The 21,828-nt window shown below is 47.0% G+C and overlaps 1 protein-coding gene across 1 annotated transcript in view; it reads right to left on the bottom strand.

Moving 5' to 3' along the window:
* Positions 1–21,828, bottom strand: part of SYS1 (SYS1 golgi trafficking protein) — a 262,613-nt gene that overhangs the window by 192,055 nt on the left and 48,730 nt on the right. The window contains 1 exon segment of the mRNA XM_044090116.1: positions 11,277–11,295. Coding sequence (XP_043946051.1) covers positions 11,277–11,295 — 19 coding nt within the window.

Raw genomic sequence — 21,828 nt, 5'->3', positions numbered from 1 at the left:
CAAGGAAAATGTTCCCTCATCTCATGCAAGGTTTCCCCAAAAGAAAAATCCTCAGGCGGAGAGGCCGAGGGCAAAGATTCCTCAGCATCCGAATCCTCATAAGGGGGGGAAGGAATAGTCCTGATCAGAGGAAGAAACAGAAGAGACAGAGGCCTGGTCAGAAGAATCCAGAGTAACATCCTGTCGAGGCCTTTTCTCAGGAGGGGGGTGAGAACCCCTAATCATTGTAAGCAAGTCTTCAGCCATCCTCAATAATTGTTTTTGTGTCTTGGGAGTGGACTCAGAAGCAGCTTGAGCTGAAACTTTAGACTTAGAAGGAGTCTTTGTCTTTGCCTTTGCAATAGTAATGTGAGTAGGCCTGAAAACCCCCTCAGAAGCCGGTACCGGACCCATCTGAAGGAGCGACGTCCGAAGGTCCTGCAGCATTTAAAATAGTGGGCCTTGATGGCTCCCCATGGGAGTCCGTATCGGCCATCGGTTCAGAAGCGGCGGACGACAGGGGCTGCAAAAGCGCCTCACTGACGACAGCCGAACCGGACGCTGGCTCCAGCTGCAACGAGTCCTGTTTGGACCTCGGAGGCCTGTCTTTATCGTTGCGCTTCTTTTGAACTCCGGTAGTATCAGACGACATTCTGTAATTGAAGCGTCTGCCAAAATAATTTAAAGCCCAGTCGTACCTGCGTTTGATAGTACGAGAGTTGAACCTGGCACAGAACCGACAACAAGAAACGTCGTGGTCAGGGCCTAAGCAAGGTAGACAGTAAGAGTGGAAATCTTTATGAGGTATTTCCCACACGCTATACACTTATTAACTTTTTCTGACATCGGAGGAACAAGAAAAAGATTCAACGGGTACTTAGCTTTGAGAAGAGAAGTAACAACTTCGGACCGACAACAACCAAGAATGCTGTTCAAAATCGCCAACCAACGTTTTGAGCTGCTTTCCACCGCACGGCAAGAAAGACTGGAGAAGATGGCGTCGGCTGAGGGCTATGTACCAAGGCGTACTGACGTCAGGATACTAGCTTATACAGCTGACGCCGGACCCAGACTTTGGGATTCTGGCCGACCTCGGGCTGCCTGCCGGCAGGAGCACCCTACAGTTATGACTGCAACAGTGAAACACGAAGAACATCTTTCCTTATCTGACATAGCTGTTGTGGAGAAGCACAGTAGCAAAAGGAAGAATATCGGCTACCCAAGAAAAGGAAGGATTACCAACGATGGTAATGGAGAATTACCACAAGGTAAGAAATAAGAAGTTCTGTACCTACCATAACGTTCCATGTTAGTTGTCTTCTTCTTGCTGGATGGGTTCGGAGCCGATCCTCTGCTCCGACTCGGCCTTCTACTAAACCTCGAGAGCTATTTACTGTCTCAATGCCTCCCCATATCCCACAATGCTTGGCGCTAGATACCCAGATCTCATTTGGCAGAGCTAACACCATAGAAGAAAATTTCAAGGACACCTGTCCAAACTACAAGATTTACCTACAGTACTAAAACAGAGAAGGACGTAACCAGATAAGACTCAGCCAGAGGAAGAAGGCTTCAAAAAGGGACTTTTCTCTGTCTGTCCAGGCTAGGGGGATGGAGGGTGGGATGCAAGAAAGAAGGTGAGAAGACAACTAACATGGAACGTTATGGTAGGTACATAACTTCTTAATGTTAAGTAGTCTATCTCGTCTTCATTCTTGCTGGATGGGACAGCGTCCCTAGCACCTTAGTCCTGGGTGGCTCATCGGAACAGACTCTTGAGCACAGTGGAACCAAAATCAGCTCGACTCCTAGAGGCCATATCCAACTTATAATGTGAAATGAAAGTATGAGGAATGGCCCATGTGGCTGCAGCACAAATAGATTCCATTGGTAGTCTTGCTTGAAAAGCTACCGAAGTAGCCAACGCTCTGGTGGAATGAGCTTTTGGTTTTGTAGGGAGTTCTTTGTGTCTCAGTTGATAAATCAAAGTAATAATAGAGGCCAATCACCTGGATAAGGTTACTTTAGAAACTGGCAGGCCCTGTTTGCCCTCAGCCTAGGACAGGAAGAGTTGGTCCGATTTTCTTGTTTGCTTAGTCCTATCCAAATAAAAACGTAATTGCCTATGAACATCCAATTGGTGTAACTTTTGTTCAGCTTTGTTTGAATAGTTAGGAAAAAAGACAGGTAGATCAATAGCCTGATTCAGGTTTGTCTCGGAAGGTATCTTGGGCAGAAAAGAAGGATTAGTCCTGAGTGAAACTCTATCCTTGTGAAAAACAAAATAAGGAGGGCGAATACAGAGGGCTTGAAGTTCCGAAACTCTCCTAGCTGAGGTGATGGCTACTAAAGAGAGTCTTCCAGGAGAGTAATTTTAAGGAACAGGAGGCCGCAGGTTCAAAAGGAGGGAGAATCAAGGAAGCGAATATCAGGTTTAAATCCCACGGAGGCGGGGGATCTCTGACCGGGGGCCTAAGTAAAATAGTCCCTTTAAGAAAGGCCTTGCAAAGTTTGTGGGACATGATGCTGGTTTCTGACAGGCCAGCGTGGAAATTTGCGATAGCAGCCAATTGGACCCTAATGGTGGCAGACTAGGAACCAGCTCGAAAAATTCTGCTAAAAAATCTAGAACTTGATGGACAGGGGCTATGAAGGGGTCTATATTTCTAGCCTCTGCCCAGAAAGAGAAATGTTTCCACTTACTAGCATAAGTCTTCCTGGTAGTAGATTTGTGCGAAGAAAGGATGATTTCACGCACCGGCTGAGAAATATGTGGAAGCCTGGCTAATGTTGGAAGTGGAGCAACCACGCTGCGAGGTTGAGAGACTGAAGGGATTGGTGCAGCCCGCCCGACTGATGGACCAAGAGGTCTGGCACTGGGTCCAGATTCCAAGGCTGCTCCAGCAGGTGACAATGCAGGAATGGGAAACTAAATTTGTCGAGGCCAGTAAGGTGCAATGTGGATCATCCTGGATCCCAACGCGGTCGCCTTCTGAATTAGTTTGGGAATTACGGGAAAAGGTGGGAATGCATACAGAAGACCCCGGGGCCAATCGTGAACTAGAGTGTCTCTGGGGGAGTGGCCGGGGGGGGGGGTGAAGAAATAGTCGCACTTGCTGGTGAGAGGAGTTGCGAAAAGGTCGCAGCAAGGTTGACCCCATCTGCGGAAGATTTTGTCCGCTACTGACCGATTGAGACCACTCGTGAGGCATGAGAACAGCTCTGCTTAGCCTGTCCGTTATGACATTGGACTTCCCAGGGATGTGCGTTGCTATCAGAAACCGTTGAGAGGAGATCACCCACTGCCGAGTCTGAGTGCTTCTCGACATAAGGGATGGGACTTTGTTCCGCCCTGCTTGTTGATGTACCACACTACAGACATATTGTCTGTTTGAATTGCAATAGTCCCGGTGGGCAGAGCATCCTGAAGAGCTTGCAATGCTAAAAGCACCGTTCTCATCTCCAAGACGTTTATGTGCAAGTGGTACTCTAGAGGTTGCCAAGTGCCCTGGACAGTCCTGCCCTGAAAATGCCCCACCCGATCAGGGAGGCATCCATGGTCACCATGGCAACAGGAGGAGGAAGAACAAACTGTCTGCCCTGAAGTACTAGAGGGGAGACCATCCACCAAGCCAGGTGGTCTTTGCACGATTGAGTGATTATTATGTTGAGAGACATCGGAAGTTGTTGAAAAGACGATTGGGTAAAAAGCATCCACTGAAGAATCTGCATGTGAAAACGAGCCAGGGGAACTAATGTGATTGCTGCTGCCATGAGACCCAAAGTTTTCAGTACAAATCTGGCCCGAATCCTCTTGCACTGTAGTAAGACCTGCACATGTCGGTGAATGTCTGATACTCTGTCTAAAGGAAGTTTTGCCGACAGCTCTTTTGTATTTAATCTTGCGCCTATAAAGGTTATAGATTGACAAGGTGACAATGCAGACTTTTCGAAATTTATTGAACTACCTAGCTCGGAGCAAGTTTGGATGGTATAATCCCTGGCTCGCAGTAGCTGATGCCTGGTGGAAGCAGTAAGGAGCCAGTCGTCTAGATATGGAAACACCTGGAATCCTCGCAGTCTCAGGTGAGCCGTAACCACTGCCATGCATTTGGTGAACACCCTGGGGGCTGTGGTGAGACCAAAGGGCAGGGCTCTGAATTGATAGCGACTGGCTCCCAGCCGAAGCGGAGAGACCTTCTGGAGCGTTTGTCTATTTTGATATGGTAGTACGCATCCTGAAGGTCTATGGAGCACATCCAATTGTCCTAACCCAAAAAGGGTAGAATGGACTGAAGTGTGACCATCCGGAACTTCGTTCTTTGAACAGATTTGTTTAACCTGCTGAGATGCAAAATGGGTCTCCAGTCCCCTGTTTTTTTGGTACTAAAAAGAACTTGGGAGTAAATCCCGGATCCTTGCTGGTCTGCTGGGACTGGCTGGCTCGCCCATTGAAGGTGGAACATCTGGAAGGGACCTGGTTGTTTGTACAGGGGTGTGGACAAAGGGGATTTTGTAACCCTCGGATATGATGGACCGTACCCATTTGTCTTGTGGGAGGAGTTGCCAGGCTTCTGGGTACAGTGACAATTTTCCCCCGACTGCTTTGGGAGGTGGACAGTCGGGCAGCCCCTCAGGGGTGCTGAAAGGGTTTGTCAGAGAAAGACTCTGCTACCCTGATTTTGCGGACCCCCTCTGCCCCTTGGGCGGCGTCTATTATTGTTCCCTCCTCTGCCCCTGGAGGGAAACTCACCACGTGTCAGGCACGACTCCCTGGGGTTTCCGAAACCACAATTTTCCACTCTTCTGACCTTTAGCGTATGGTCTAGAGGGAGTAGAAAAATGGACTCCCACAGCAGAGAGAGTCTTGCTTTACTGCTCACACCTGGTAAGGGTATTCTTCACCTGTGGTCCAAACAGAGCGGAACCATCGAAGGGGGTATTGGTGAAAAACGCCTTGAAGGGGTCAGCAAAGTTACATAACCTGTACCTGTGGCCCTACTCGCCCCATCGGCTGCATAAGTGAGCTGCATGGAGGAGTTGACGATAGAGTTAAGGGTCGCCAGCTGGGAGTTGATCTTATCCTGAGCCCCCGCAGCTGCTGGATCCTGAAGGGTTTCACCCAGTTCCTTGAGAAGATCCCTTTGAAGGCGGGTGAAATGGCACAGATAATGCAGCGAACGCATGGAAAAAGTCACTGAAGAAAACATCCACTTCCCGTACCGGTCCATTGTCCTAGACTCTTATTAGGTGGATGGACAGGCATCGAAGGGTCAGCCAACTCCTCCTTAGTGGCTGCTGCCACCACCATGGCATCAACAGGGACACCTTTTGTCAGAAATTGTCGGGTGGGGCTGTAATGAGTGGGTCTGCGGGGAATTGGTTCCACTGTGTCCGGGGCTGACCACGCCCTTCGAGCCACCACTTCCATGAGGGGGTCGAAGGGTGGAGACACCCAGGAGATGGAAGGGTGAGAACCAAACGCGTCCAGGTACATTGACTCATCCTCAGAAGGGTTAAGGGCAGTCCAGTTCCCCCTCTGCTTAAGGATCTCTAGGATGTCTGAAAAAAACATCCTCAGAGGGGGATCTTGGGGACCCTTCAGAATCCTCCAAATCGGTATCAGACGTGACTGACTCAGGGGAGTAAACATGTTTCCTCTTACATTTTCTCTTCCGAGGGGGCTCCTCTGAATGATCAGGGGAGGCCTCGGAAGAGGAAGATACGCCCAATGGGGCGGCCTGGAGCGTCCATTCTCCACGCTTGGGGTCAGGAGGGTGGCCAGAGACCGATGCAGGCACCATGGGGGGAGGAGCCGAAGGGGCCGAAAGAGGAGCCGACTCAGGAGTCGGCACACTCCTCATGACCTCGAAGGCACCCCCTGTCAGGTAGAGCAGAGGGTCCCCGCTCCGAAGATACGCGAACCCCTCCCGGCACCGAGAGGAATGGCTCCGAGGCAGATGTCGGGACCAAGCTCACCTGCGCCGAAGTCCCGAGAGGGAGAACATGGTAGGACAAGGGTCCAATGCCACTCGCCCCCTCGGAACAGACGAGGGAGTCCCGGCGCCCAGATCCCTCCAAGGAAGGAACCAATGAAGAGATCGGAGCCGATTAAGAAGCCGAAAGGTGTGGTTTCGGCTCTGACGTTTCCAAGATTCGAGCCCCAACTAGCTCCGGTTCCGAACACAAAAGGGGAGTCGGAGGAGGAACTGCTGAAGACACAGCCTGTTGAGAAGGGCTGGTTAACATCTTGGCCAGGGCCTGCGATTTAAGTAGTCTACTGACCACCCTCTCCAATTCATGGTCTGATAACTTGGAAGACCGAGAGGAGTTGGACCTATGGCTTCGTTCCGACTGAAGCAACGGTGACCTCGGAGCCGAGCGAACCGATTCTAGGGAAGGGGACCTAGAACATTTTTGGCCCAATGACGGTTCCGACAGTAAAGTCAGAGCCGATTGAGGTCTAGAGGTGTCGGCTCCAGCCTGAGCCGAAGAGGAGGCAGATGCTCCGCCCGGCGACAGCTCCGAACTGGGAGCAGACGGCTTGGCGAGCTTTGAGGATTTCCCCAACTGAGGCTTTGCTGGGGATCCCTCTGGCTTGAGTAGGCCTCTCAAAAGAAGCTTGTTCCTACACTCCTGCAGGACTCTCAGGCTGAAGGCATGACAGACCGAGCAGGAGTCCTGCAGGTGTAGGGAACCCAAGCAATAAGCATAAGTGTGTGTGACCGTCCGTCAGACATCTTCGATTTAAAGTGATACTGACCACTCTCAATTCATTCATGATCTGGGAAGGCCGAAGGGAGTTGGACCTTGGACCCCGTTCTGAAGCAGCGACTGAACCGTGACCTCGCGGCGGCGTTCTGGGGAAGGGGGAAGAACATTTTGGCCATTTTGTGGTTTCAACTGGACCGAGTAAAGTCAGAGCCGATTGAGGTCTAGAGGTGTAGGCATGACAGACCGAGCAGGAGTCCTGCAGGTGTAGGGAACCCAAGCAATAAACGCAAGAAGTGTGACCATCCGTCAGAGACATCTTCTGACAGCACGAGTCACACTTCTTGAAGCCTGAAACTTTGGTATCCTTGGACATACTGGCCCGGGGATACCAAAGAGAGAAAACTTACACTAGTGCTTAAAACAAGGCACACAGACACACTCACACACCTGCACTAGATAAGCTAACAATAATAAGCAGAAAAAAGTATCACCATCACCCACACTTAATAGCAACAACAACCTCAATAAAAATATACAAAAAACTAGAAGGCTAAACACTACTCCTATAGGTACAACAAAGGGGTGGTTAGCCACTAATAGAGAAGAAACAAGGGGGGAGGGTAGAAACTCTCCAACAGAAAACGAGTTTCCCAAGTGGGACAAACTAGGGGATACACAGTATAACTATACTACAAGATAAAGACAATCTATCTCAAAGAAAAAAAGATAAATATTAGCTGAAAATAGAAAAAAAAAAGGATCAATACGACCTCAGCCAGTAAAAAAACACAACCTCGTAGCTGAAGCAGCAAACGAGATCTGGGTATCTAGCGCCAAGCATTGTGGGATATGGGGAGGCCTCGAGCCAGTAAAGAGCTCTTGAGCTTTAGTAGAAGGCCAAGTCGGAGCAGAGAATTGGCTCCGAACCCATCCAGCAAGAATGAAGGCGAGATAGACAACTTAACATGAGGGTAATAAAGGGAAAACACCAAAGGGAGAGCGAGTCTAAAATGTGCGACAGTAGGAAAATATTAGAATAAACTTGAGAAACTTTTAGAGTAATATATACATGGTCAAAAAATTAGACACTTAGCTGAGAGAGTGGCTTGACACGGCTGTTCAGCAATGCAGCAAATGAGATCAGAGGTAACAGGGAGCAGAGCATTCTGGGTAGGACCTTGGCTCGAGAGTTTTTGGCTGACACGAGCTTGATATTTGACTGCTCGGTTCAGAGGACGGAACCGATAACCCATCAGTACAGAATGAACGAGGATTAACATCAGATTACTCGTTTAATTTTGGTCAACCAGGACATTTGAAAAATGCCCATTAGCAGGACAGCAAGAACTTTGCCAAGCACTCAAATAGCACAGCAAACTAAAAGAAGCCCTCTTGTATGGAACACTGCTTGGCAACCACCAGTGTGACAACAAACTCTTTAGGACAGCCATCAGCAGGAACTACAATTATTTCCCTTGGTATAGATCGATCAAGACAGTCCCTTGGTCAATGTTAAAGTGCAAAATACATCTGTCCCTTTTCTTTTAGATGCAAGAGCTATGATTATTTCAGCAGATGCCAAACACCTTCCATATCCTGAATTGTGCGTTTAGAAAGTGAATGCTTCCAAAGTTCCTTTAGAATAGCAGTGCTCAACCACTGGGATGCACAGAAGCATTTAGGCAGGGAGTGAAACAAAAGTGAGTGTGTGTATTTGTGTGTGTTTAAGTGAATGCATGCGTGAAAGCATAATGTGTGTGTGTGTAAGCATACGAGAGAGAGTGAATAGTGAGATAGATAAAGTTATGTACTCACCATAACGTTCCATCTGAGTAGGTAACTTCATTTGTCTGCAACCTGTGGGTATTGGATCCAACTCGGATCCGAGCCGGCAGCTTTCCAAGCTAATAGATCCTAGCACCTCCCCCCTACCCATAATGCCCTGCCATCTCCCTCTAACCCTCAGATCGAGTTTGCCAAAGGACAATAAGGAATTCCATAACCTAGGAGTGGTTTCCAATCTGTTTCAATGACGTCAATGAAGGAAGCCATATCCTGACTCTTAGATAATGAATTAAGGGTGCGGGGGATGGAGGGCTGGTCGGTTGCAGACAAATGAAGTTACCTACTCAGATGGAACGTTATGGCGAGTACATAAACTTCTTTATCTGAAGTAGTTAACTTCATTTGCACTGCAACCTGTGGGACAGAGTCCCCAGCTACCAAGAACTCGGGAGGCCCTTATGGAAGGATATTCCGGAGCACTGCTGAGCCAAACGATGCACGTCCTCTGGAGATCAAATCCAATTTGTAGTGTGTAATAAAGGTATGAGAGGAAGCCCAAGTAGCTGCCGAGCAAATGTCATACATTGTAAACCTTTGACCAGAAGGCAGCAGAAGATGCCATGGATCGGGTAGAATGGGCTCGTACTCTCAGGGGCTCAGGACGACCAGAGCTTTTGTAAGCTAAGGGAATGCACTGTGAAATCCATCTAGCTAAGGTTACTTTAGTAACTGGCTTGCCCAGACAAGATTTTGCAAAGGAAACAAAAAGTTGGTCAGATTTTCGAAGTCTGCTTTTCTATTTAAGTAAAAGCGTAATGGTCTGTGAACATCTAGACAATGAAGTCTGTATTCTCCTTTATTCTGAAAATTTGGAAAGAAAACAGGCAGATTAGTGGTCTGGTTGATGTTGACTTCTGAAGCCACCTTGGGAAGAAAGGAGGGATTAGTCCTGAGGGAGACCCTGTCTTTATGAAAAATTATATAGGGAGGTTTACTGCAAAGAGCATGAAGCTCCGATATTCTTCTCGCAGAAGTAATGGCAATCAGAAAAGCCGTTTTCCATGATACACATTTCAAATCGACTGAAGCCGTGGGCTCAAAGGGGGGCCCAGTCAGAGCTTGAAGAACTAGGGTAAGATCCCATGGGGGGCCTGGATCTTTAACGGGAGGTCTTAACAAAAAAGTTCCTTTCAAGAAAGCCTTGCATATTTTGGAGGATGCTAGCGGCCCTGAGCTGTTACCAACATGGTAGTGGGAGATGGAAGCACTGGCTGGCTCCTTGATCAAATGTATGTGAAAGAAAGTCTAGGACTGCTGGAATCGGAGCCGTAAAAAGATCCAAGTTCCTGTGCTCCGCCCAGATCGAGAAACTTTTCCATTTACTGTTGTAGGTCTTCCTGGTGGATGGTTTATGGGCGGCCACCAGGATGGCCTTAACCGAAGATGATATACCGGGAGTCCTAGCCACCAAGGGAACTGGATCAACCAAGCTGACAGCTTCAGGTAGTCCAGATTGGGGGTCTTCAATCCTAAAGGGTGAGAGATTAGATCCGGTTTGGGATCCAAAATCCAAGGAGGATGTACTTGAGACCGCAGATAAGGGAACCAGGTTTAGCAAGGTCAGAATGGGGCTAGGAGGATAATTCTGCTCCCCAACCGATGAGCTTTCTGCAAGAATTTTGTCATCAAGGGAAGAAGAGGATAAGCATACAGACCGGATGGCCAAGCATGAACTAGAGCATCTCTGGGGGTTTCCCCTGGTGGGGGAATCGGAGCAAAGAACTCACTGTACTTTGTGTTTGAAGGCGAGGCGAAGAGATCGCAGCAAGGTTGACCCCATTGGAGAAAGATTTTCACTACAGCAGGGTTCAGAGACCACTCGTAAGGTGAGAGGATCGTCCGACAACCTGTCCGCTAAGATGTTTGACCGACCCGGTATGTGCGTTGCTATGAGAAAGCGGTTGGTAGATATCGCCCACTCCCATACTCTCATTGCCTCCCTGCAAAGTGGATAGGATCTGGTTCCCCCCTGTTTATGTACCAGACTACCGCCATGTTGTCTGTTTGAAGCGCAATAGTCCCTGGAGGGAGAAGGGGATTGAGAGCTTGCAACGCTAGAAGCACCGCCCTCATCTCCAGGATGTTGATATGCAGTGAGGTCTCTGAAGGTTCACGTGCCTTGGGTGGATCTGCCCATGCAATGCCCCCCCCACCCGAGGGGAGAAGCGTCCGTGGTCACCGTGACTTGGGGAGGTGGTATAACAAAGGGGCGGCCTTCTCGAAGGTCTCTGGAGTGGAGCCACCAAAGAATAGATTCCCTGCAAATCCTGGTGAGAGGAATAGGTGTGGTCAGGGGTTGACAGAGGATGGACCATTGTACTTGTAACGTCCACTGAAGGATCCTCATCTTGAGGCGAGCGAAGGGGGATAGATGGATGGCTGCTGCCATAGATCCCAGGGCCCTCAGGACTAGTTCCGATGGTGGAGCTGATGATCGTAAGAGATCTAGAATGTGAAGGCTCAGATTGCGAAGCCTGTCCGTAGTCAGAAAGACTCTGGATTGAGTAATGTCTATCCTGGCCCTTATGAATTCCAAAATTTGAGTGGGTTAAAGGGAAGATTTTCTGGAGGTTTATCGTGATCCCTAGGTGGCGAGCTAGGCGTAAGAAGTAGTCCCTGACTGAGCAGAGTTGATGCCTGGTGGGGGTGGTTAGGAGCCAGTCGTCCAGGTACGGAAAGACCTATATTCCCTGAAGCCTCAGGTGGGCCCCTACAACTGCCATGACCTTGGTGAACACCCTGGGGGCTGTGCTGAGACTGAAGGGTAGGACCCTGAACTGATAATGGCTGGCTCCCAGCCGAAAGCGGAGGAATCTTTTGGATGGTCTGCATCAAAATGTGGTAGTACGCATCCTTGAGGTCTATTGAGCACATCCAGTCGTTCCCCTGCAGAAGTGGGAGAATGGACTGAATAGTGACCATCCGGAATTTTTTCTTGGCAATTGACAGGTCGAGGATGGGTCGTAAGTCCCCCGTCTTTTTTGGCACCAGAAAGAACCTGGAGTAAAAGCCTGATCTGGATTGTTTGGGGGGGGGGGGGGGCTGGATGGCTCTTTTTCTTAGCAGCCCTAAGATTTCCTGATGTTGCTGCCTCCCTCTGATCGGGTGGGACATCGAGGAGTTTTGTTGCTTGGGGAGGGTGAGATAGAAAGGGGATTGAATATCCTCTGGATATGATTCGGAGCACCCAGCTATCTGTTGTGGTTGTGATGGACTCCCATTTCGCTAGGTGTTCCGAGAAGTGCCCCCCGACTGCCTCCAGAGAGGAGCAGTTGGGCAACCCCTCAGGGCTGTTGCGCAGGTTGATCCGAAAAAGGTTCTCTCGACCCAAAATTTTTTCGGGCCCGCTCTGCCCCTGGACCGGCGTCCACCCTGTCCTCTGCCTTTGAAGGACGAGGTATCCGGAGCGAAAAACGGGATTGTTGTGCTTTCCGGAACCACATCTTCTTTTGTCCTCTTTGGTTCCTGGAGTAGGATCTCTGAGGAGCAGAGAAGCGAATCCCGATGGCAGACGTCTTCCTGTCTTTCTCGCTCTGGAGAAGCGTATCGCGGATGGTTTTGCCAAAGAGTGTGGAGCTGAAGGGGGCGTTCGCAAAGGATGCCTTGAAGGTTTCCACAAAGTCGCAGAGACTGAGCCAGGTCCGTCTACGTAAGACGCCTGTTCTGCTAGCTCTAGCTGCTCCCTCCATAGCATGGGAAAGGAGCCGCATAGACGTGTTGGTGATAGACTTGAGAGTGGCCATTCGAGCCGAGAAGGTTCGCTTGTCCTCGGCCGACATGGACTCTGGGGGTGACGCAGCATACTCTTTAAATCAGGTCTCGGTGCAGCCTAATCACATGTGCCATATAATTCAGTAACCTTACAGAGAAGGTCATTGAAGAAATCATCAGCTTTCCCAAACGGTCCATCATCCGAGACTCCTTGTCTGGAGGATGCACCGAGGAACTCTCCTGTGCCAATTCCTTTTTAGTGGCAGCCGCCACCACCATGGCATCCACTGGGGCACCCTTGCTCCAAACTGTCCTGTCCGTGGGAGGGCAGAGGATCCTGTCTGGTCTCTCAGGAATTGGTTCAACAGTGTCCGGCTCCTTCCATGCCCTGGTAGTAATGAGGTTTACCAGGGGATCGGCGGGGACAGACACCCAAGAGGTAGATGGGCCTGCGTCAAACGCCTCCAGAAACAGACTCATCCGAGGAAGGTTTTTGGGCAGACCACCCCCCTCTAATGTGCAACACTTCCATGATGTCTCCGAAGGAGAAGTCTTCGGGGGGGGGTGACCTTGGGTAACCTTCCCCTTCCTCCAAGTCAGTGTCCTCTTTGAGGGACTCTGGTGAGTCCAAGTGCCTCCTCCTGCACTTCCGTTTGTGAGGGAACTCCTCGGGGGGGGGGGGCTGTCCGAAGAGGCCTAACCAACAATGTCCTGTTCCTCTACGGGAACAATCTGGGACGCAGGCACAGGCTGTCCCTGGGGCCGGATGATTGAGGACAGGTCCATCTGAGTGGGAATGGCGGGTGGATCCGAAGCAAGAGCCTGGGGCCTCGAATCCCTCGAGAGGACCCTCTCCACGACGTCGAATGCAGAGTGGGAACTGCTTTCCCTTGGATCAGATAGCATTCCCCTCGGATCAGACGTGCGGATCAGCGCCGGTGACCCGACCGGATCTGAAAGGGTAGTGTGCCCCGACCTTGACGGAGCCAAAGGCCCACTGGCCCTCTCAGATCAGACGTTCAGCTCATGGCCCAGAGAGCTCGGATCCAAAAATGGATCCGACAGACTCGAGGGTACAGTCAGCGCCGAAGTAGGAAGCACTGTCGGCGCCGACCCTACCCCAGCTCCGAAGCTAGTTGGATTAGATAGCTCCGTGCCCCGAAAGCGGGTCAGAAAAGGAGCGATGGGGGCGAAAAAAGGTGTCAAGCTCTCCCCCAGCAAGGGGGGGGGGGGGAGCAAGAGCACTCCATCTGCATCTGGGCCTGAAGAAATCGACGCATCATCCGGTCCATATCAGCATGTGACAAGCTTCTGGTAGATCAAGATGAGGCCACCGAAGCCTGCCGGGAAGGCCGCCTGGATGACCTCAAAGGCGGCCGGGTCTCCTCCTCCGGCTCCGGGGAGAATCGTGGAGAACGGAGCTGAGAGGGGGAAGGCCCGGAGACGCAAGCTGTTTAGACGGCAGTGCTGAAGTGGAGGATTGGGACTGCCTTTTATGGCGCCGGTGCCTCTCCTTCTCTCTTTCTCCATCTCTTCTGTCTTTTTTTCTGCTATCCCTTTCCTCCTGGGCCAAGGTGGGAGGGGGAGTCCCGGCCAGGGGATCAGGAGCGATAGGTGGGGCAGCCGCGGCCGGTGCCACAGAGGTGGAGGAAGCAGAATCTGGGGGCAAAATGCCACAGAGGTGGAGGAAGCAGAGTCTGGGGGCAAAAGGCCCGCCAGAATGAGCTTCGACCTCTTATTCTTCAAAGCCCTGGGGTTGAAGGCTGCACAGATAGTACAGCCCGAAGAAAGGTGGTCAACCCCCAGGCAAAGGACACACCGAGTGTGACCATCCGCTGGAGACTGCTTATGGCCACACACTCTACATTTTGAGAAAATGGCTTTAGGGCCTTCAACCATTGTAAAATAAAAACGAAAAGTAGGCCCACAAGCACACACCTTCACACACGCAGAGGGGGAAATTGAAGTTAAGACAGACTTACAGTACTATTGCACGGTGCTCATTCTAGAGAAGCTTATGGGAGCCGCGGCAAACGAGATCTGAGGATTAGAGGGAGATGGCAGGGCATTATGGATAGGGGGAGGAAAGCTGCTGGCTCAGATCAGAGTCGGATCCGATAACATTTGCTCTGCAACCTGTGGGTAACTACTTCAGATCAAGCCATTATTTTACACTCACTAAGCAGTGCTTTTGCTGTTTAGTGAGTGTAAAATAAAAATAAATGAAACTGAAAAAAAAAATGCGTGCAAGAGAGAAAAGAGCAAGAGTGATCCCTGGCAGCATCATCAATTAAGAGGTCTGCATACCTCTCGACCATACCTCTCAACCTATCACACAATAAATCTGTATACAGCCTATGGCTGTCAACATCTCTGCACAGAAAAATCTGGACAAAGCTCCAAAAATAGGGACAAATTTTAAATACTACTCTTATAAACTTAAAAGTTGACAGAATGCAAGGTCTTGTGTTACCATGCATTTTCTGAAGGATATGAAGCCTGAAACTCAAAGGTCTCATTATATAATGACTTCAGTCCTCACATATTCACACAAAAATCCAGAAAACCACAAATTGTATGAGGAACAGACCAAAAATAGGAGGCAGAATTCTGTGAAAATCTGGACAGTTGAGAGGTATGACAGAGCCACAAATAATATGGACAGATTTTAAATATTGCTTTTATAAACTTAAAAAGTTGCTAGATTCAGAAAAAAGGTCTCTATTAGATTTGCTACCTCTAGACCACACCTTTCAACCTCATGCACAATAAATCTGGACACAGCCACAAATAGGACAGATTTTAAATATTGCTCTTATAAACTTAGGAAGCTGCTAGAATAATCGGTGAAAACACTATTTCCATTTCCAACACCATATCTTTGTGAAGCAGGGTTTTCTGAAATAACCAAAATTAAATTCCAGAGTAGACTGGACATAAAGAACACAGTGTCGTCATCCATCACCTCTAGATGGGACTGTCTCATTGCAGGAAAACAAGCTCAGGGCTCCCTTTGATTCTGCGTTATGGCGAGTTGCATTTATTATGCTTTACTTTTACGTGCGAGTGATGGCCAGTCTGTGAAAAATTGTCTTACATGAAACCTGTCCTTGTCCTTGGTGAAGAGAAAATAAGGGGGGAGGGGGTTGGAGATCGCGGCTTTCGATTACTAAGAAACTAAACCTAGTCATATTGGTCTGCTAAAAGAACATGCTTTTACTGTAGGAAATCTGGACCCCTTAAATCGGTTAGGTAGAGATTTACAATGAAAACTTAGATATACGGTTTACTGCACACCCATTGCTGTATTTTGAGAGACTCCGAATGAATCTTTTGGATTATATTCCAATACTCTTTTCAAATGAAAATGCTCTTTTTGCTTTCGTAACAGAGCAGAAAGTAGAAAATGCTGATATGGAGGAATTGAATGCTGTTTGCCCACACAGCTGGACTACCCATGACGAGGTAGAGCTCATACAGGATGCAGAACCTGACTGTACAAAACTAAAACCTTGTGAGTGCCTATGGTAGTTCAGTATCTTTTGTTGACCGAACCAGAAAATGGAATCAAACCTTGATACAACAAGGTATCACTGTCACAACTTTTAGTCCCTGTAATAATCCTACTTTACCAGTTAAGAAAACTCGAGAAAGTACATATTAGGTCTGTACAAGATTTAAGTGCAGTGAAGGCTGCAGTAGTACCAGTATTTCCTATTGTTCCCAACCCTGCAACAATACTGAGTTCTATCCCATCAGATGCCACTACCTGCTCAGTTATCGTATTTCATCTACCTTCTTTCCTATCCCTATACATCTACATAGACAATTACACTTGTACTAGATTTGTACAAGGGTAAGTAGAATTTCCCACCCTTTTCTCTGAAGAAATGAAGAAACAATTAGATCAAATTAAAAATTTGTGGGTCTACTTTAGTTCAATATGAAAATGATTTACTTTTAGTCTCTAGAACAGTCCATGTTTGTAAAAAAGATACTACTTTTAACTCAGCAGAATTAGGATTTAAGGTCAATAAAAGCAAACTGCAGTTGTGGAAGGCACAGGTTCAATACTTGACACCTTATTTCTGAAGGTTCTAGGCAAATTCTGCCTTCACAAATTGCTGCAATCCAAACTGTACCACACCCTACAACAGCAAGCTTTTATGGGTTTAACAGGTTACCATCAACAATGCATTCTACAGATGTGGTAAGACCTTTGTCAGAACTGTTAAAAAAAGAAGATACCCATGAACCTTTACCCTGGCAAGATTATAACAAACAAGCTTTTGTACAACTGAAAAAGTTACTTTTAAATCCTCCTGCAATTTGGTTATCAGGTTACTCGTTTTCTGTTTCGTAGTGAAAGAAATACATTGAACACTCTAAATTGGCCCTAGGTGTGAGTGTGCGTGTGTGCCTTCTGCGGAAGGTTGGGCGCCGGGCTGGCAACAACACCGTAAAACTCCAGTGCCAATCATGAGCGGACAGGTGATCTGCTGTGGCGACCCCTAACGAGGAAAAGCTGAAAGAAGAAGTGAAAGAAATACAGTAGCATTAGGACTGTTAGCACAACGTATAAATTATGGTTTTAGGCATGCTCCTTGTCAGTACAAATCTTGAACCTGTAGCTGCAGCAGCCCTCCCCAATTGCCTTAGGGTAGTGGCTGCAACGGCATATACTGCAGACACTGTGGCTGCACTAACTCTCAGGCACGAGACTTGCATGGCAGTTCCACATTCGCTAGAAGCAGTTACGGAGAACTAAACGGCAGGATTTATCTGCAGAATGATTGCCTAAATAAGTATCATCTTTACTTAACCTTTCTTTACAGATTGTTCGATGCCCACCACTTAACTCAGTCACCCATCACTTAACCCAGTCTCTAATTCCTACAGCAAACAAAGGAGGATCCCACGATTGTGTAGTTGTTACCAACAACATGCTGCCTTGCAGATAAGATTTGAAAGATTTTCCTTTGCAGAATCCAGATCTCATTATTTTCGAAGATGGCTCCTATGTTCAAAAAGACGATGGTGAACTGATAGCAGCTTTTCCCATTTGCATGCAAGATGTTTATTAAACTGGACAACTAAATGGAAATGTATCTGGTCAAGCAGCTGAATTAGTAGCCACAACTGAAGCATGTAAAATTGGCAAAGGTCAGTCAGTGACCATATATACAGATTCACATTGTGCATACACTCTTGCACATGATTTTGCTAGACTTTGGAAAGAAAGTAGTTATTTAACATCAGCAGGGGCAGTTATAAAAAATATTTGTCAATGAACTGTTACATGCTTTTTTTTACTACCAAGAGAAGGAGCTGTAGGAAAGTGTGCCACACAGAAGATTGGTTCCAAAAATAATCTAAGGCAACACTTGCAGATATGGCGGCAAGACAAGCTGCATTATCTTGTTTAGGCTACATTTCTGCAGCACGTTTTAAGCAGGAGTTACTGTCCTTTTCAAGACTAAAGGACTCCTAAGGAGGTGGCTAAGCTATGGTTGTAGTGGCTCTGCAGACCTTTTGTGGTGCCATCTGGAGAGTCGACTATTATCCCCATTTAGTTTTCTAAATCAACTGGTTAAAACCTATTACTTGCCTTTTCATTTGGGCAAAACTGCATTAAAAAATTTTCCACTGACTGGTATGTTCTTCATCTGTCAGAAGTCACACATTTTGTGTGCGCGATTTGCTGAGAATGTGTCTAAAATCAGTACCAGCACCTGTTGAATTATTCAAGTCTTTAGGAACTTTTTGTTCCATTTGGTGGGACTTTGAGCTCCCTCAATTACAGAAATAGATATAACACTCATAATAGTAGACATCTTTCTCTCTATGGGCAGAAGCATATCGTGTGTCAAGAACAATTCCCACACACTAGCAAAAAAAATTATAGAATTAATTCCTAGACTTGGTGCTCCCTGTAGTATCCAGTCTGAGCAAAGATCCCATTTTACCAGTAAAGTAAAACAGCAGCTTTGTGGATTTTTGAAAGTTAAATTACACTTTCATTGTCCCTACAGACTTCTGGGATAGCACAGTGAGCTATCAGACCATTAAGCTTAGACTAGCTAAAGTGTGCGAAGAAACTGGTCTCAAGTGGCCAGAACCATTGTCCCTAGTTTTACTTAGTAGTGCAGTTTGCTCCTAGAAAACTGTCCCCTCATGAAATTCTTTATGGGCAGACCCTTGAGAATGCCTGCCACTTCCTCTCCCTAAAAATTAAAAATTGCAAGACAGAAGACCATACTTTCCTATTATAAATCCCCAGTGTTCTCTTTTGCAGAAATACCATAGTGTCATTTAGCATACAGCCTAATGATCCACAGAGCAAAATCACCATGACCTGTATCAGTGGGACTTCGCCTTTCTCAAAGTCCATTCCTGAAAAACTCACTCCGCCCCAGATGGAAAAGCCCATACTTGCTCCATACTCTAAACCACCTGCCATCAAACCACATTCCACATCTGTTATCCAGTTCGCATCCAGGACTGAATACAGTTAAGTACCCTTGTTGTTTGAAAAGGAAGCTAAAGATAATGATTCTGCTGTCTCATTCTAGTCTCATTCAACTTCCAGTGATTCTCCAAGTCAGACCACTTTTTTTTTCTTGCTTCTAATTACATTATTACTGGTTCATTCTACCTTTTGGCTACAGACTTGAACATTGCCTTATCTAGGTAATGTTCCCTTTTGAAATCACCTGCAATTATGGCCTTAGGTCGATGACTTTTTGGATAGTCTTTGTTTGAACATTGAGCAGCCTACCCAATATCCTTGTTTTTAACTTCTCTGCAATGCTCTCCAGGCCCAACATGCTTGTTTTTCCAAGGGACCAATCACTACAGATACTGTGCTTTTCACCATTTTGTTTTGCCTACTTCTGTCACCTGGAATCATAAGTGCTTCATCTTCCGCAACCATTGTGTACTGAACCACTTCAATAGTCATTCACGCTTTGCTAAAATGTAGAGACAGACATCTGGTTAGAAATGAACCAAGAACACGTGGTTGGTGACTTCAATTTAATACTTCTGCTGCTGCCTACTCAGACCTTCAATGTTAGCAAGTGCTACATTTGTGCACATATTCTTAATGCGCATGATAAACCCAAGAACTTACTGCAATGGGCAGTGTGCTGTTACAGAACTGCATGGTACTTTATTTTTACCCTTGTGTTTAAAGGGGGTACATGCGTGTTCAATTCAAATGGAGTGCTGCTCTTATTCCTGATAAAACTGGTTCTCATCCGTAATCACCTAGAATTAATTCAAAAAGTTGCTAAATATGTATGCAGATCACTGTGCATATTGTACACCATAGCACTCAGCGCAGTGAAATAAAACCGAAAGACCTACAAGACCCGTGTGACAGCATGTTCATTATATGTTTATTTTTTTTAATATTTTAAGTGTTTAATTATATCTTTAACTGTACTCACATTAGGACTAGACAGCAACAGAACAATTGAGTGTTTGGCACAGTGTCCACAGGAGATCTGAGAGTTACCAGTCCCATTCAGTTCTTTTGGAGAAGAATCTGCACTTTGGAAAGAACTTTTCTGTAGATAGTCAAACAATCTTGCAAGGCATTTATGATTTTATTAGAAAAGACACTCTAGGCCTAAGACTGTGAGGAACCACTCTCAAAGTCTGAATGAATAGACTGAGAATAAGGCTGCGGTACAGAGTATAGGGATACGGCTTTTAGGTGAACAGCATCGGCCATATTTATGCCTTGTACCTTTTTTGTGAGGAACCACCGAAGACATTCCAGTTGCTGCATGTGCCTGGATGGGTACACACCAAAAGAGGAGTTATACTCGATGACTGGTCTGTTGAGGACTAAATATAGTGAAACACTGACTTCCTTGCACCTAGCAGCCATACCATTGCTTGTAAGTTGCACAACACAGAAAGATTTTCTTGCTACCATAGACAAAATTGTCAAAGGCCAGGTCACTGTCTACATGTGTCCCCCAACCCCGGACTACTTTATCTACTTTTAGGGATACATTACAATGAGGTAGTTACCACGGATGGCTGACTTCCCAAAGGATACAATTACACATTTCTTAACTTGGAGTTTTAGACCATGGCTCCGACACCAGTTATTTGCCAGAGTCTGCCTTTCTTTGAGGATATTTGTATCCTGGGGTGGGGGATTCTATAACTGTACCTAACTTGCAACAGTCAGCAAGCAGTTAGCCAGAGGCCCTTGACATTGGCCTTGATGTCAGAGAAGTAGATGTCAAAGAGGAGTGGACCCAGCAAAGAACAGCAAGGGTCTCCACTAGTGACTGGCCTCTTTGAAGAGCTAGACTCCCCTATCCTAACTTCTAGGGCCCTGACAGACACTCTGCTATCCATCTGTGTAAATACGGGTTTACACCAAATTCCATGATAACTGTCTACAATGTACGAGTGGGGTGTTGTACCAAATGCCTTGGCCAGGTCAAGGTAGGCAGTATGCACCATTCTTCCCTCATCCATTGCGTTGGTGACTTCTCGAAGTCGTCCAGGTTCAACAGGCATGACCTGCCCTTGATAAAACCAAACCGAGTTGGATCCAAAGCTGAAGACTTCCTGTACCACTGTTAATGATTTGCATGTTCTCTTTACTTTGTCAGGATGCCCCAGTCGATATATATATATATTTTTTTGTATGTGATAACTACTCAGTTTCCTTCTCTATTTTACAGTAGTTCACTGAAGAGCTGGAAGAGCATGTTTCATAAGGACAGAAACCAGGGTAGGCTAAAGTTAAAAACAAAAATATTCTACTTTGTCATATTTGCCTCTATAGTAACAATGCCATACACAAAATTATAATAAAGTGATCTTCTGAAGAATGCAACTTCGAGACTCAAGGACTCTCCACCTGAGGAATTAGGCAGCCCCATATCCCATGATGCAAGGCGGTAAGTACCAGATCTCGTTTGTTAACAAAGGGCAGCAGCACCAATACAATACTACAAGGAAGAAGAGAAACTTACTAGAGAAGGAAAAGGTCAGAATGGTCTTTGTTTTAGCATAAGTTTTCTAGCAAAGGTCTGTGAACAAACTCTTGAGGACTGTGAGCCAAAACTGGCTCGCTGCACAAATAGTGTGTCCAAAGGCAGTCTAGCTTGCTGTAGAAGTAGAAGCTAAACTAGATAATGTAGCTTTTTTCAGCTCTATCTGAAATAGTTAGGAAAAAAAATACAGGAGATCCACCCTCCTGGCAGATGTAATAGCACTAGAGAATAAAGTTTTTTCAAAGAAGATATCAGGGGAACAAAAAACAAACAGCTCGAAGGGGGGGAAAGATGTCAGGATGCACTAACTTTAAGATCCCACTGAGGAGGAGGGATCCTGATTAAGGTGATGATGGAGGCAGGAAACAAACTTTGTCGAGGCAGTAATCTGGATCACCTGAGGATCAGAGGAAAATGGAGGAAGGCATAAAGAAGTCCCTGGGGCAATCCTGGGGGTCAGAGCTCTGGGGGATGGCCTGATAGAGGGAAGAGGCTGAAGAAGTCTGGACATTTGCTGTTTGGGGGGTAGCAAAAAATGGATCTGGACATGGGC

Source organism: Protopterus annectens, chromosome 12.part0 (genome assembly GCF_019279795.1).
Source record: "Protopterus annectens isolate FY-2018-M chromosome 12.part0, PAN1.0, whole genome shotgun sequence".
Taxonomy (NCBI): Eukaryota; Metazoa; Chordata; order Ceratodontiformes; family Protopteridae; genus Protopterus; species Protopterus annectens.
Note: the sequence above shows the minus strand (reverse complement) of the source record. Positions and strands in the feature narration are given on the sequence as shown.